Source organism: Strongylocentrotus purpuratus, unplaced genomic scaffold (genome assembly GCF_000002235.5).
Source record: "Strongylocentrotus purpuratus isolate Spur 01 unplaced genomic scaffold, Spur_5.0 spur5_contig_864, whole genome shotgun sequence".
Classification (NCBI taxonomy): Eukaryota; Metazoa; Echinodermata; class Echinoidea; order Camarodonta; family Strongylocentrotidae; genus Strongylocentrotus; species Strongylocentrotus purpuratus.
In genome coordinates, this window is record NW_022145573.1 from 1,666 (window position 1) to 19,475 (window position 17,810).

The 17,810-nt window shown below is 37.3% G+C and overlaps 1 protein-coding gene across 1 annotated transcript; it reads left to right on the forward strand.

Moving 5' to 3' along the window:
* Positions 1–2,362: 2,362 nt before the first annotated feature.
* LOC574680 (metabotropic glutamate receptor 3) lies at positions 2,363–17,412 on the forward strand (the record flags this gene model as incomplete). The annotated part of the gene is made up of 6 exons (XM_030972883.1): positions 2,363–2,478; positions 5,082–5,228; positions 5,868–6,107; positions 12,188–14,018; positions 14,405–14,532; positions 15,535–17,412. Coding segments are annotated over 6 exons (2,568 nt in total), but the record flags the coding sequence as incomplete, so codon positions are not given.
* Positions 17,413–17,810: the final 398 nt, after the last annotated feature.

Sequence of the window (17,810 nt, forward strand, 5' to 3'; positions counted from 1 at the left end):
TGAAATTTTTGCAACTTCTTTATATACCCAATGAGGGACAATAACGAGAGATGAAATATAATTTAATTTTGAAAGCGCATAAGTTTTTAGCAAATGTATTTTACCCATAATAGTTAAATCTCTTTGTTTCCACCATACAAGCATTTTTTTTATTTTACTTAGAATTTCTTTATAATTCAAATCATCTTTTAAACTTCGATCTAATGAATAACTAACCCCTAAAATATGTATTTCCTTAACCAAATTTCCAAATAAAGGCCCATCAGGTTTTTCTCATCCTCACCCATCCACATAAAATGTGTCTTTGTTTTATTCACTTTAAGACCACTAATTTTTTCAAATGATTCAAAAATATATTGCAACCTTCTAACCGAATCAATATCCTTCAAAAATATTGTCATATCATCTGCATATAACACTTGCCTAATTTCAGATTTTTCCAAATGTAATCCCTTTAATACCGTTGTCCCTCCTTACTGCATGCGCCAAAATTTCGATGGCAACCAAAAACAAATATGGCGATAATGGATCCCCTTGCCTTACTCCCCTTTCTATTTCAAAATACCCCGTGGAGTGACCACCGTTCATAACACAACTACTTATCCCTTTATACAATAATTTTACCCAAGAGCAAAATGAATCTCCAAAACCGAACAATTTCAATATTTGAAATAAATATCTATGAGATACAGAGTCGAAAGCTTTCTCAAAATCCACTGCACACACACACAAACACACACACACGCACACACACAAATAATATTAATATATAATATATATATATATATATAATATATAATATATATATATATATATATATACCCTCCCTCACTTTCTTCCCCCTCTCCCTCTTGCCCTACCCCTCCTCTCTCTATCTCTCCTTCCTTTTTCATCCGGTCTCCGTTAGAGATATTGGAAGCTCAGACCCCAATATATGGTGGATGAAAGTGATGTATAGACTGATTATGATTTCTTGGTGGGTAAGATGAGGGAGAGCGAAGTTGAAATAACAGAAATTGTAGATTTTGATTTTGTCGTAAAATTTGTGGGGCTCACAAGACTTTAAAGGGGCTTTAAAGCCCCTGTACACTAGTTTGGCATGGAGGAATTAGACCTCCCTGCGAGATCAGGTGGTTATCTCATCAAATCAGCTCTCTCAATTAACATAAGAAAAAGGGCATCATGGGGGATCAACGGGTATCGCTTTCGGCATTGTGAGCTGTATAAAGGGCGCAATAAGCTATAAGTAGTACAGTAGGGCTTCAGTACTTATGCTATTGAGCGATGTATCTTCTGGTGTAACCTCACTCTGTGTGCCTTTTTCTTACCCACTGGTAAATGTTATTTATATGTTCACATTCTCATGTTCAAATATGTTCTGATATTCTAATTAATACAACGCGTTTTTTCTAATTGAACATTTTCTCTTCCAATTCTTCTAATGGGACTCCTATAAACTAATATTATAATACTGTAAGTTGTACTTTGTTTGGGTATTATGAATATAATATTGTCTAGGTATTATTGTGTTAATGATCTTATTCAACAAATGTTTATTCTCTTTTGTTGGCCCTGTCGCTTATTCTCTTTTTGCACCATATGCAATCAGTAATAACAAACTTTCGTGATTTTTTTATTTGAGTTTAATTGTCTTTCTAATATTTGTATTATAATCTTGAATACTTTGAAGTGATTTTTGTTTGGCATTTACATATATATGAACGATTTGTTTGATATTAACTTTACATGCAAACAATTTGGGTACATTGGTAAACTGATATCTTTGGCCATCAGTCTTCTCTTGGTCAGGATGTCTCGAGTTCCAGCGTTCAATAAAACTTCCACTGGCGTATCCATAAGTGAGAAACCGTACATGGGCAATGGAACCCCCCCCCCTCCCCCACCCCGGAGTATATTATGAGAAGAGCGTGTGTTGTATCCCGGCAGCCCCGGAAGATGTACAGTATATACACTGATTGCAAGTTTCCCTCTCGGTCAGGATGTCTCAAGTTGCAGCGTTCAATTAAACTTCCACTGGCGTATCCATAAGTGAGAAACCGCGGGAGGGGCGGCATCCTCGCTAGAATTATACGTAGAGAGAGTGTGTATGAGAAGTACAGGGTGATGTACACCCATTGTATTAAAGTTACATTGAGTTTCATTTTTCGCGAGGTTTAAATGTGTAATGAGTGTGTAAGGGTGTGTGCTTTAATACTCCGGCTTATAACGTTATCCTCTATATATACGCCTCTGATTTTCGATATTTCTTTGCCCCCCCCCCCCCCCCAAATCAATAGGCCTCGATCCATATGTGTGTTTGATATAATTATTCTTCAAGGTAAAATCAAGATTTTGAACACATTCTCTTGCTTGTTATCCCTCAGGGTTTGACATATATGACACGTGCACTGATCCCAATATCGCCGTGAGGAACTCGGTCTACTTCATCGCTACACAGGATTCATCAAATTGCGACAGGTAGGTTTATACGCGATGAGAATTTACAATGAGAAAGAAGGAGAGAGGGGGAAAGATTTAAGAGGGATGAGGAGAGCAGAGATATGGGGTGGGCTGGAAGAGATGCGGAGTGAGGGAGAGGAGAAGGGGGAAATTTAGGGTGAATAAGAGAGTGGCAAGAGAGAGGTAGGGAGAGAAAGAAGCGGAGCTTCACAGATATCAAAAAGCTACATAATGAAAGAAACGAGAGAGAGAGAAAGAGAGAGAGAGAGAGAGAGAGAGAGATAAAGAAATTAACGAATGAAAAAAATTGCAATGAGGGTACATGCAAACATTTCACGAATGCCTACCGACACCCCCCCCCCCCCCCCCCCCAAAAAAAAAAAAAAAAAAAAACTTTAAATACCCCTCAATCTCCATATTGCTTGCAGCGATCAATCATTACGTATAAGAAATTAGAATCGGAAAATTTCATCGAAAATTGCATCTTCTTCCAAGATAATAACCAATTTCTTTAAGGTGTCTGGTAGCCGTAAGCAAATTAAAGTAAAATTACATACTAGGTGGTAACGTCCCATTCACACCGCTTAGACTAACACCAGACCGGAAATAGACCAACCATAAATATTACCCCCGAATGACCTAGTCCATGTCTGTTATTGATCGATTCGTCGGTGTGACGGGGTTGTAAAATAGCAACAGCTCGAGTCTTCATAGTTATGATTGATGTTGCTTGAATAATTTAAGTCTTACACGTATCAGAAACTCATCGATCGATTGCTCTTTAACTATGCATAATGATGTCTATCCTATATTCTCATAACACAATTTTGTTACCTTTTTGCACTCGAAGGCAAACCTCATTCTATGTCTGGTCGAAGATGAAATAACCTTCCCTTTCATCGAGCCCGATGTAGTTTACACGTTATTCGTATTGTGCATTATATCAGAACATTGCGACGCACATTAATAGATTAATAAGCCAGAGGCCCACGTCCCCTTTAATATGTTTTTTTGCCCTCAAGCAAGCGCTCCGCCCCCAGGATTTACCTTTTCATACAATAGAGTGCATTTCTTGGAAAATATGGGAAGCGGCATTATCAGCAAAACAAAAAGCCCAGCAATCTTTGATTATTAATAAAATAAAAAACAATGGTGGATACAAACAGATTTCAATGTTTTACATTTGTTGAAAAACAAGCTCTAAACTGGCAGTGCAGAAAATGAGAATTTTTAGCAAACTGTACGAAAGGAACGTATAATGGATGCTACTTTGCGATTATTTGCGATGATTTTGTTTGTTTACTTACCTCTTTTCCATTATCACTACTTCAATTTTATTTTCTCACATTACCCGTTCCCCACCCCCTTCCTCCTCTTCCATCAGCCTCTTCATTGTTTTCATTTTCTTCTTTTTTTCTTTATCGGTTGCCTCTTCTTACTCTTTCATCTAACTCTTTCTACTTCATCTTCTTCTTGCTTTCCCCATTTCTCTCTCTCTCTCTCTCTCTCTCTCTCTCTCTCTCTCTCTCTCACACATACACACTCTCCCCTCTCTCTCCTTCTCTTCTTCTTTTTCTTCTTCTTCTTCTTCATCTTCTTCTTCTTCTTCTTCTTCTTCTTCTTCTTCTTCTTCTTCTTTTTCTCCTTTTTATTCTTCTTCTTCTTCATCTTCTTCTTTTTTCTTTTCTTCTTCTTCTTCTTCTTCTTCTTCTTCTTCTTCTTCTTTCTTCTTCTTCTTCTTCTTCTTCTTCTTCTTCTTCTTCTTCTTCTTCTTCTTCTTCTTCTTCTTCTTCTTCTTCAAAGATGAGCACTCTTGGCTGCACCGGCCTCCCCTATTCCGACGATAAAGATAGTAATTTGATCTGTCCACGATCGGAAAAATCCTTCTCGTCATCATAATGAGTAATTACGGGGAACGTGCTTACCCTCTTCCCCTTCCCCGTAGCTACGCAACTGGATGTTGCATTCTAGTTGATAGGGATTATTAGAATGCTCCTTAATCAAACAGATTAACATCATTAGTAGTAGGACCATCAACGCGACCAAAGGAAGGAGGGGGCCTCTCCCTCCATTGGGAAACTTTTCTGAGTTTGCACCTAAAAATTATTTCTTTGTTTTTCTTTCTTTCATTTGAATTCAATGTTCTAGTAAAGCAGTCTATAGCTCCCTCCAGTAGCACCATCGACCACCAGTGCGGCCCTAGGAATGGGGTACCCCCCTTTGCTCTGGGGATCTTCCCTGCATGATATTCATGATTTTTTTTTTTACTCGATCGCAACCATTTTTGAAAAATCGACTCAAGAACAATTCGAATACCTTATTTTACATTCATTAGAAATCATGATCGGATTACGTAATACATCATTGTCATGTTCGCACAATTCAACAGATGACGCACAAGCCAATTGCATCGCCCATGGTTGAGTTTTAGATAATCTTTGTGATAGATCTGTTTGTAATATCCATCTAGTTGATTTTTTTCACGCAGCGAATCTGGTTAATAGTCATTAGCTGCTGTAGCAGTAAGAACATTGAGAAGAAGCATCTCCCCTCAGTGATCTTTTCTGAGTTTGCTCCTAAATGTGAAAACTTTCTATTCATGTTTCTTACTCGACATGCAGTGATTCAGGCCATCAGTCTATAGCTGCCGTAGTAGGACCGTCCACAAGCAGTGCAGCCGTCTCTGTGGCAAGCCTTTTTAATCTCTTCACTCTGCCTCAAGTCAGCTATGCTGCTACCAGTGATATACTCAGCGAATCAAGATTCAAGTAAGTACAACAATCATAGAAGTTCAGAAAACATGCATTTACTTTCTAATCTTTACTTTAAGTTGTATTACAATTTCCATTTATCAAAATGCAAAGGAGTTTTAACATGAAGACGGCGTAAGCACCTACCCCATCCCCCCCCCCCCCGCTTAGAGCCTATTAAAAACTAAGCAAAACTAGCTCCCTAATGGGAACCTGCTACAAACAAAATAATCAAAAAGTATTAAAATCTGAAGCATTCATCCTTTGATATGAAGGGCAATGTATATGCGCCATTGTTGTGGGTAATAACAGTAAATGACTTTCAAAGTCACTTCAAAACGATTTGAAGTTTCTATTTGGAATGCAAGCTAACCGCTGAAAACTGTCACTTTAATTTAAAAAAAATAAACATCCAAGACCATCCTATTTCTCTACGGCCCATTTTGTATTTATTATGGCACCAATGTCATCGAAACCAAAAAAAAACAGAGATTTCCTACAAACTTTACCCAAATTGCTCTTTTTTTTCAAAGAATTCAAAACACATATCATATTTTAGCATCTCTTTGCTACACTGTTTTCTCAACACAGTTAATTTTCTACATATATTTTTCGTTATCTATGAAATTAAGTTTTTCCCTTCATTCTTTCTTCTAGTTACTTTACCCGGACTATCCCGACGGACACGTTCCAAGCCCGAGCCATGGCCCACCTCGCCAACCACTTCGGCTTCCATACCGTCGCCCTGCTCGGTAACGATGAGGGGGCGTACGGCGTGAGCGGCGTCTATGTCTTCGAAGACGAGGCTTCCAAACACAACATCTGCATCGCCTACAAGAAGATCTTCGGCGTCAGCGATGACCGGTCTGACTTCGAGAGAATCGTCACTGATCTCAGGTTAGTGTTCGATGACAGCTACAAAGGGCACAGAAGCAGGTGCCCCGGTCAAATGGCGTTAAGAAAATGAAAAGGGTGAAAAGGAGAGTAAAGGGACAGAAGTAAAGAAAACGTAGAAAGCCACACCTTTCGCACGCCTTCATCTTCTCAGCCCTCTCTGAATTTCATTCACCTGATAAGACCGATGCCCCCCCCCCCTCCCAATGAAGTCGATACCCCCTCAGTGTCTGTACCCACCCAACGCCACTCGTTGATATCTGGGCGCCATAATCTGGGTGCCATAATTGCGTCTATCGCAGTTAGTCTAAGCAACTTTAATTATTAGAAAAGGTCAGGATCCCGTAGAGGTTGGAAATAGCGTAATAATGGCAAGAGTAAATAGGACAATAACACACAAGATATCCTATCCATTATTTTTTTTAAATATAAAAACATACATAAATAATTAACAGTGGATGATAAATATAAGGGGAGCTTAATCTAATCTTACTCCCTATCATGCAAAGTGGCGGATCCAGGGCGATTGGGGGGTGGGGGAATACAAAATCCCCTCTTACAACCAATGTGACATACCTAAAACACACGAACCTCCCTCCCCCCCCCCCACAATCGTGTTTTTGAAGCCCCTTTGGAGGTCCACAGAAAAGTGGCAATCCAATTTCAGGGGAAAGGTTTTAAACGTTTTTTTTTTTTTTTTTTTTTTTTTTTAAGTTTTGAATTTGCCCCCAAGAAATCTTTCGTACAGTTTAAAAATATGGATCTGCCCCCATACATCTTACCTAATTTTTTTTTTTTATGGTCAGTTTTTATTCTTTTCTCTCTTGAAACAAATTATAATCATAGTACAAATTACAATCATCATAACTCTCACTGCAAATGTGATGACATTATAAATCAGTATAAATTTTTGTCTTACAAACGGCTTCAAAAGAAACTTACATAGTTAGTTCCTATACATCATATTTGAAACAAAAATTCATATTTTCAAAGAAAACATATGCAGTTGTATAATCCAATTTTTGTTTTGTTTTAACAATGTAGCAACTTATACTTCTTTTTATACTGTTGTCCTGAGAGAAAAGTTTTCTCTTTTTGTTAACCCTACCCTACCCGACCTCTCCCTTATCCCCATTCCCCCCGGTGGACGACTGGCTCTGGGTTCCAATTGTTTGTCTAATACTCAGGTTTTCCCATTTAGAAAAATGAATAGTGAGAGTTCCCCTCATTGCTGCCAATTTCCTTTCTTCTACTTTATCCCCTATTATACTATTCTTTATTTCATTAAAAGAGGGTGGTTTTTTAAGTTCTCTATTTCTATAAATCAGATATTTAACAAGAATTAAAACATGATTCATTAATTGATATTTTCCTTTATTTCTCTCCTCTTTCCCATACAGAATTTCCTCCAAACTACAGTTATGTATTTCAAAGTCTAAAAATCTCGTGCACATTTCCCACACTGATTGTGCAAATTCACAAGTATAGAATAAATGTTTATATGTTTCTTCATCTTTTTCGCAAAATGAGCATAAGTTAGTCGAGACAAGACCAAAACGGAAGAGGTGATGGTTTGTATATAATATATTATGTATAAGTTTGAACTGAAACTCTCTTAATCGACTGTTAAGTGTACACTGTCTTAGTCTTAAAAATATGTTTTCTATTTCCTTACAAGAAAAACCATAGTTCCTTCCAATTCTCTCAAAAACCAAAGGTTTAAAATCATCTTTCTTTATTAATTGTACATAAATTTGTTTTGATTTTAAATCAGCTATATTAGTTGTTTTCTTCCCCAAAGTGAAATCAGTTCCAGAATTATTTTTTTCTTCTCCCTTTCTAAAATTATTTTTCCAACAAACTGGTAAACAGGTATAAAAGTGCTTGATCTTTTCAATTTCATTTACTTCAACACCTAAATCGATAAAATGCCTGTCACTTTTTAGTTTACCATCGTTTTCCAGAATATGTTTTAATTTGTAAATTCCTTTGTCATACAACCTCTTATCGTATATACAACTTCCTTTATATCGAATAAGTTTATTATTAAAAATTACCACATCACCAATGTCTATACTCCTTATATGTCTCGTATTCACCCAATCTTCTAATAAATCCTTATAAAATTGTGGAGCTGTCACTTTTAATAAACTTGGTATATAGTCACATGAAAATATCAAATCTCCACCCACGTGTTCAGTGACAAAGTTAAAATATTGTTTCCATTTCATGTCTTCATCTTTGTTTAGAAGTTTTTGAATCCACATAATTCGCTGCGATTTAACTTGTGCAGAAAAATTTAACATCTTTAACCCCCCTTGGTTATAGTCTAAGAACATGGTGTTTCTATTGATTTTATCTGTTTTTCCTTTCCATATGAAATCAAAAGTTAATTCATCCAGTGAATCATAAACCCATTTTGGAACAGGAGTAAGTGACGCCCGATAAAGAACTTTAGAATAAATGTGCACTTTCAATAGTTGAATCTTACCCATAAGTGTTAAATCCCTTTGCTTCCAAAAATTTAAAAGTGTTTTTATTTTACTTAAGATTTCTTTATAATTTAGATCTTCTTTCTTGTGTTCATCGAGGGAAAAGAAAATCCCTAAAACCTTAAGAAAGTCAACTATTTCGCCAAAAGCAAAATCACAATCTAAACGTTGACATGAACCTAACCTTAATATTTTAGTCTTGTCGTTGTTTATTTTCAGTCCAGAAATTTTTTCGAAATCTGCAAATAATACTTTTAACCTATTAATTGATTTTTTATTGCGAACAAAAATTGTCATATCATCCGCATAAAGTACTAGTTTAGTTTCCTTATCTCCAAAATTAATTCCGTCCACCAATTTATCTATTCGTAATTTGTGTGCCATTACTTCAATACACAAGATAAAGAGGTACGGAGAAAGAGGGTCTCCCTGTCTTACTCCCCTTTCTACTTTGAAATAACCAGTGGACCCTCCTTCATTTAATACACAACTTAGAGTGTTCATGTATAAAACTTTAACCCACTTTTGAAAGGACGGACCGAAACCAAATGACGACAGAACTTTTTGAAGAAATTGATGTGAAATTGAGTCAAAAGCTTTTTCGAAGTCTACAGCTAACAAAAAACCAGATAAATTGTAACGGGATGTATGAAAAATAATATCATCTATAATGCGAATGGCCTCGCCAATATTCCTCCCTTTCATGTAGCCCACCTGATCTCCCATAATGATCTCATTTAATACTTTCTTGATTCGCTTAGCCAAAATTTTTGTTAAGATTTTATAATCGACATTAAGAAGGGAAATGGGTCTATAATTTTTCAGTGAAAAGGGATCTTTCCCATCTTTAGCGATTAACGTAATTACAGCTTGTTTTTGAGACGATGCTAATTCTCCTAATCTATATGCTTCATTCAAGGCATCTTTAACTAAATCTCCAATATTCGGCCAAAAGGTACGATAAAATTCTGAAGAAAAACCGTCATTTCCAGGTGATTTGTTCTGTTTTAATTCTTTTAAGATTTCTAGGCATTCTTTATTACTTATAGATCCTTCACAGTATTCTCGAGATTTTTCAGTCAATTTCGGTAAACCTTGAAAGAAACTATTATAACAATTATCCGAGCACTCGTACTCTACTTTACTGTACAACATGCTGTAAAACTTCCGGATTTCTTCAGTTATCCTTTTTTCATCGCAGCAAATAGCACCATCTGAGGTTTTAATTTTTTTAATAGTACTCTTTCTTTTGTTATTTTGCATTAATTGATTGAAATAACGCGAATCCCTTTCTCCGCTTTCGTACCACGAGGCTCGTGATCGAATCCTAATTCCTTCATTTACATAGCTATAAACTTCCTTTAATTTCTTTTTTGTATTTTCCAATTTTTCTAAAGTATCTGCATTAGTGCTTTCCGTCAATTGTTGTTCTAAACATTGTATTTCTTTTTCTAAATCTGTTCTTATTGTTCTTCTTTGATCAGCCAATTTTTTTGAAAATTTTTGTGTAAAGCTCCGAATTTTCATTTTAAAAAAATCCCATAACAACCTTTTGTCTTTTATTTTAGTTTGCAATTCGTTTTTTAATTGACAAATTTTCTTTTTTAACTCTCTAACATAATCTTCATTTTCACATAAACTATTATTGAATTTCCAATATGACCCTTTTCTTCCATTCGTTTTATTGACTGTTTTGTCAAATAAACGTAAAAATATTGAATGATGATCAGGGGCAACAGATGGAATTATATCGCACTTCATAACCATTTCCTCTAGACATTCTGATATTATCCAGTAATCTAGTCTACTTTGCATAAAGGGATTGTTTTGCATATAAGTGAATTGCCTTTTTAAAGAATGCCTACATCTCCAAATATCCAAAAGCTGCAAATCTTCCATGAATTTTTCAAATTCTCGATTAAATCTTTTCGAAATCCTGTTTAAAGATTTCCCGTTATAATCAAATTCAATGTCCCTAATCATGTTAAAATCACCACCTATTATAACCGGGTAGTTATCTTTATTTAACTTAGCCAGATTATTGCGTAATTTTCGAAGAAATTGCAATTGATCACTCTCAAAATTTCTTGTTGGAAAATACACATTGCCTAAAATCAACCTTACACCTTGAAACTTACAGTCTATAAAAATATATCTACCCTCACTGTCTTTTAAGACTTGCAATATCTCAATATCTATCCTCGGCGCAATCAAAACGAGAACTCCTTTACTGTGATTAGAACCATGACTAAAATAAGTAGAACCCTCCCACATTGAAGCCCACTTGTCCTCACAATCGCTAGTACTAAATGTTTCTTGTAGGAAAACAATGTCCGCCCCTTTATCTTTACACCAGAAAAATATGCGTTCCCTTTTATCTCTGTCCCTGATCCCTTTCACGTTGAGGGAGAACAATTTACAATTAATCAGAACATCCATAACCTATCACACACAAGAAAATTTAACCCAGTCCCAGAGCCAATCCCCCACCTTAAAGGACCCCACGAAAAGCAAGAACGAAACCCCGTCATCTGGGAAAGAAACTGATACATGTAAGGCATGCAATATTGCAGCTCCCCCGCCCCACCCCTCCCACTCTAAAAATTTCTATTTGAAGGTAACATTCCCGAAAATAAGGCTATAAAGGATTATGTACCCTCTCCACATTGAAGGTGCTATAATAGCCTGACTTACAGAATACACAAAATAAATGCTTCCTTGCAATTATAAAAAAAAAAACATGTCATGTACGAAAATCTTTGAAGGCTCTTGAATCTATTAATCACAAATTGATTAAGTATTCAGGAGTAAATTACATTTCAATAATCAACATATAAAAAGGGAACATCCTTAATAATCACAGGGTTGTAAACCAGTATCTTCCCATATAATAGCTTAACTACCAAGTAAATACCAACATGAAAAACATGCAGCTGGTAAGTACACCTGGGAACAACCAATACTCTCCGAAGCTACATCTTATCTTCTCTTATTAAGGAGTGATGCATTTCACCAACAGTCTCACAATAATAACTACAGACCCTTGGAATTTGCATGCATATAAAAAAAAAAATATTTAAACAAAAAGATGACATTCTTGAGACGCATGTAGTTCGAAGCTTAAATACTTCTCAAACATAAGGAAATTTGACTTGGCAACAGCCCTGAAAAAAAAATGAAGCAATTATTTGACTAAGAATAAGAGTTATCCATTTACATTCCAATACTCTCCGAAGCTACATCTTTTCTTCTCTTATTAAGGAGTGATGTATTTCACCCAATCAACAGTCTCACAATAGAAACTACAGACTCTTGGAATTTGCATGCATATAAAAAAAGTTTTTTTTTAAACAAAAAGATGACATTCTTGAGACGCATGTAGTTCGAAGCTTAAATACTTCTCAAACATAAGGAAATTTGACCTGGCAACAGCCCTGAAAAAAAAAATGAAGCAATTATTTGACTAAGAATAAGAGTTATCCATTTACATTCCAATACTCTCCGAACCCTACATCCGAAGCTAATTACAGTGCATCATCGATCGAAACTGATAGTATTTTTGTCCTTTTCTAATTCCTTCCACTATTGCAGACAAATCCCAGATGTACGGGTAATTGTTGCCTTCGCCAACGAAGCTCCCATGAACCAGCTACTTACCTATTTCGCTGAGAACAACGTCACCGGCTATATGTGGATAGGCAGCGATGGTTGGGGAGCATCAAAAACCGTACTGGACCCAAAGATATCTCGGGTTACCAGCGGAATGATCGGCGTCTTCCCGCACACTGAGACGATCCCCAAGCTCGAAGACTACATTCTCAGTCTGACCCCGAAATCGTTGGACTACCAGGATCCATTCTTGAACGAGTACTGGCAAGACTTCTTCCAGTGTCACTTGCCAGGCGTTTCTGAGAAGAGCGTTTACTACTACGATCGGAAGTGCACGGGAGAAGAGTCCTTTAACTCTTCCCTTGCCTTCTCCAATACATCCTTGGTCTCATCAGTCGTGGATTCTGTGGAAGTTGTTGCCCGTGCTATGCATAAAGCGCTTTCCTGCAACGATGTACAGTGTGACACACGTTCAGGCGGTATCCCAGGGGAAGTTTTGATTGACTACATGAAGAATGTGGACTTCATGGGCCACTCCGGCTACAGGTTGGCTCCGGACGAACGGGGAAATCTTGCGGAAGTCGCCTGGTACGACTTCTACAACTTGCAACCAAAGTATCCATGCTCGAATGAGTTCCATCTAAACATAGTTGGCCATTGGAAGGAAGCTGAAGTTTCGATCTCAAACTTGGAAACGATTTACTGGCCAATGACAGACACTTGTACTCTGAAAACTTTAACGCCGACATCGGTGTGTGGAGAAACATGTTACCCTGGTACTAGACGTATTACCCTTGACTTCAGTAGTTGCTGTTGGATTTGTGTGCCTTGCTCTAATAACCACTACACTAACGAGAGCAACGCCTTATCGTGCTCTCCATGTAGCGATGAACAGGCATCCAGCGAGGACCGAACGGAATGCCTTGACTTACCATATACCTTTACAGAACTAACATCCGAGATCGGTTTGGCCGTCCTGGCAACTGCTATCATCGGCTGGTTAATATGCGTCATCATCATCGTAATCTTCATGCTCAAGGAAAACACAACCATTATTTTCCATGCCTTCGCGCGCACCTGGAAGTTTGTCCTTCTCGGGATCACCATAACGTTCGTCACTGCAACGCTCTCTATCATCCCTGCCTCGGAGCTTACGTGCCTTATCGTAGCTGGTACTCAACTCTTACCTGTATCTGTCACAGAAGGAAGCCTCATTCTTGCTGCCTACTCCACGTACAATCGCAAGCACGTCCAGCTTAACAACTGGGCGCTCTCCATGATCGCGGTCCTCTTCGTTCACGGGCAATGCATCCTGATCTGGATGTTGACCAGTCGCCCCGTCGTCACGAAGACAGTCGATCGCGACCAACGTCTCGTCTACGTCGACTGCGTCAGCTCGGGGAGCTACGATGGCATCATCGTCATCATTGCCTTCTGCATCACTCTTGACGTCGTCGGGATATTTGTCTCCTTCAACATCCGCAACCGAGACAAGAACTTCCAGGAAGGAAAGTTCATCTTCTTTTCCTTTATCATCCAAGTCATGGGTTGGGTGACCATACTGGTCATCTATCTCGTTCTACCCAAAGGTCGTCATTACCGGACTTTTGTCCTCTCTTTCGGCCTTATGTTCTCGAGTGTTGCCAATCTAGGGTGTCTTTTTGTGCCAAAACTGTATGTTGTAAAATGCAAACCTGACATCAATCCGCCGATCAAGAAGAGATATAGAGACAAACTTTGGCAGTGGAAATTCAAGAGGAGAGATGGCGAGGAGGAAGTTTCAGCAGAGGCGAGATTTGGTGAATCAGTACGGGTAATTTATTTTCTTCAGAATGATTTTATTCATAAAATAGAAGAAACAATTTAAAAAATAATAATAATAATAATAATTCTGAAACACATTTTGGTTTCTATGTGCTAAGGAAAATTTAACATATGGTAATATAGTCTTGGTTTTAATACCAAATAATATCGATCATGATGTTATGACACGTATCAAATATTTTAAGACTTTTGTCAAAGGGATGTAGAAACCAGGCGTAACACTTTAAAGTTGCTTTGTGAAAAAAGGGTTTTTAGAGAAACTGTTATTGTTTTGGGAGCTCTTGCGTAACGAGTTGTGTTTAATGTTTAATGCAAGAAATTTTAACAGTTCTTTGGTCAATCTATCCAACTCTTTTTCCATTTTTTCTTTTTCAGAGCCACGCTGCACGTAGTGCAATACTTAATAACTACAGAAAAGCTTTAGCAGCAATACGTGACGAGACGGCGCAGGCTATACGTATGTACGGCATTTGCACCGACCGAATAGACGACATGAAATTAAGGTGAGCATAACAAGACGCTGTAATATTCCAAGTCCATCACATCTTATACAATACAAATTGTTTGGAAGTAATTAAATTGTATTTATATTTCATTTTAATTTTTGTTCTCAATATATTACCCCCCCCCCCCCCCACTCACAACAAAAATAAAAATAAATAAATAGTAGGCTTCGTCGTTTAGCAATGCAGTTGTTGTACAGATGAACAATAAGTTAAAAACCAACACTAAACTTTAAGAATGAAGTAACATTAGGTGCAACATCACAGGGTCATGAACTAAATAACGAAATAATGGAGACAGACAAATAAAGAGTGACTTCACCCTCAACAAATCAGTGGTCATGGAGTAAACTGTTCACTATATATTTTTCCATAATGGAATCAGCCCACTCGTAATTGATCAAAAGATGTTCAACATTACAATCAAGACATTCATTTTAAGTGTTTTTGGCGACGTCTTACAATGATTATTCGTATTCTGATGTCACTTCTTTACGACAAAGCTGGATTTCGTAAAGGATCTCTTTTTAGAAATTCACATTAATGTAATCATCTTCATGCTACATTTTGAAATCATTATTAGCAGAGTTTTATTCGAAAAGGAGCAAAATCTACTTTTGATAAAAATTGAGTTATAGATATCAGAACATTGTTTACTTCAGAGCCTGTCTTTCAACAAAACTATTAACCTAAATTTTGCGAATAACTATGAAAAATGCACCTTTTAATATCACTTTTCCGTAGACGCGTGTACAAAACCTGGTGAACAAATTCTTTTTTCTCTCAAGTTACAAAAATGGATTTAGCTCCGTTTGGAATTAAACTCTTCATTCTTGCTATCATGATCATCCCCATTACAACACCGGCCAGACCGAATGCAATGGATTCAACGTTACTTAAAATATTCGCTGTTGAACTGTACAACATTTTATGGTCTCTAGACTTTGTTTCACAAAAATCATCAGTCCTTATTTGTATTCTGATATCATTCTGTCTTTTTAGACACAGAAGCAAGATGGAGGAGGTTTCCATGACTACCAACAGCATCAAAAGTAGCAGAGTGCAACTCGTCCTCTCTTCACCTTCGATCGAAGTGACGTATTGCTGACGTCACAAATGAATTACCATTTCGAAATGCACCCCAAATTTGAGATATATATAAATATATATATATATAGTTCAAGTTTATATTGCTCTTTTTTTATACTACACATGTACTTAATTGTTCCATAATGGTGCTAGGGTGGCCGTTGAGGTATGCTAGTCGCATGCATTATTGTAATGAATATGAATACTACTTGCGTGCATATTGTGTCACTAATGTAAAGTAATAGCCGATTAACAATCTTGTCGAAAAAGACACCCATTTATCACTTTTGAATTCAATCGGTGTTATAAATAAATATGAGAGAAAACTGTAGGTGTAAACAATGATGGATTATGAACGTACTTTTCAGTTAATAACAAGGAAGACACTGATGGATTGTAACTGTGTTGTGTTTACGCTTTTGTTTCAAATCGGGTTTAACGAACGAAGATTGTCTGATGTCTCGTTTTTTCCTTTGTTAAACGTGATCTGAGACCCGGATTGGGGTTTAACTGAATTGGTAGAATACTGATCAAAGGCTCCGTAGACTTACGTGTCCCATCAGAATAGAATTAAAATGTGTGAATAAGAGACTAACCTAATATTCAATAGCTGGAAAGCTATCAAAATGAATAGCTTTGAATGATTTAACTATATTTGTAAATTCACACAATTAAACAGTGTTCTTATTTGTTTTGTAACCTGGTGGCCAGTACATTAAGATGCGTTGATGAGTTTCAATGAAAGGTAAAGGATTTCTGCAAAAAGAATTTCATCCGTGGGCCTTCTCCCAGTATTCACCAAATACCACATTGAAGTCAATGGCTAGTGAGTCTTAGACTTAACCAAGTGTTCAGTAATACATAAACCACTTTTTCTCAAAATGGCCAAAGTGGGGTTACGTCTTTGTGTCACTGACCCCTCGATATTAAGGAACTATGGCTTTGAGGGAATAATATGGCTATATAATATCGTCATATTTATGAATAGATGAATTAGCAATGTGAGAGTGATTTGAATGATCTAGTGATAACATTGCCAACAAAGAATCTATGTTTTGCAAAAGGGACCTTTCCCATTTCAACAAACACGTAACGATACGTGGTTAGTACGTGCCCACCATCGGCAGTGTGCAGTCAATAGCGATAAAGCGCTAGTTTTTTAAAAGTTTTTATTAAACAAGATGGAAATTCGATGTTGATCCTGGCAGTAGTCAGATGAATTACTTTTTTCTTCTTATGTTTTTAATGGAAGCAGGATGAATCGTCATTATGCGTTTATTCAATCATGTCCATACACTTTGCGGTTTGCTGCCATCACCGGCAATGAAATGTTCATACTTTCTGTAAAGTTATGATTACACGGAAAACATAATTAATGTATTGATGGAGGAAGGGGAGAGGGAGAGGGAGGGGGAGGGAAGGGGGAGGGGGCAACTCAAATTCAAGGGGAAAAAAGTCAATACCTCCTCCCCTTCGTAATATCGAGGGGAACTTATCCCAAAATTCTCTACTCCCCAACTAAGAGACCCAGGAGAGGATCGGCATATTATCCAAATAATAATCCAAAATAATCCTCGTCGCAAACTTTTAAAAAAAAATGGATGTTATCCTCTCACTCTATAACCATGTTTTTGTCGTGATCTCGGGCAATACGTCTTTTCTAAAATAAGAAATACTGATTTACTGTATTTTGATGCAATACTTGTTTTAATCGTACAGAGTGTTTACTTTTGACTATACTTTGACTGTATTATTACGCTGTGACCCCACCCATCCAGCTCCGACTTTTTTGTTTTTAGTTTTGTCTCTCTTACCATTCCCATCCCAATCCTTCGAATTTACAGTGTCAGTCAAAATATGGATATCACGTGGATAATTCTCCGACGACCACCCCCGAGACATTTGTTCTGTGGGGGAGGGGGCGGGGGTGGGGGTGGGGGGGGGGGGGGGGGGGAGAGGGCGCATACTATGTGTATATGTATATGCCAGGGCCCACCCTTCGTCGGTCTTGTAAAATAGTTGCGATTGATCGCAAGCATTTTGCAAAAATTAATGACATCAATCGCAACTCATTAGTAATGAGATAGGAGTTGCGATTGTCTAACTCCCCCACTTCATCTAAGCCACAATGTGTGCAAAGGTCGTTGGTTAAATGCACAAGATAATATGATACATAATGAAAATACGTC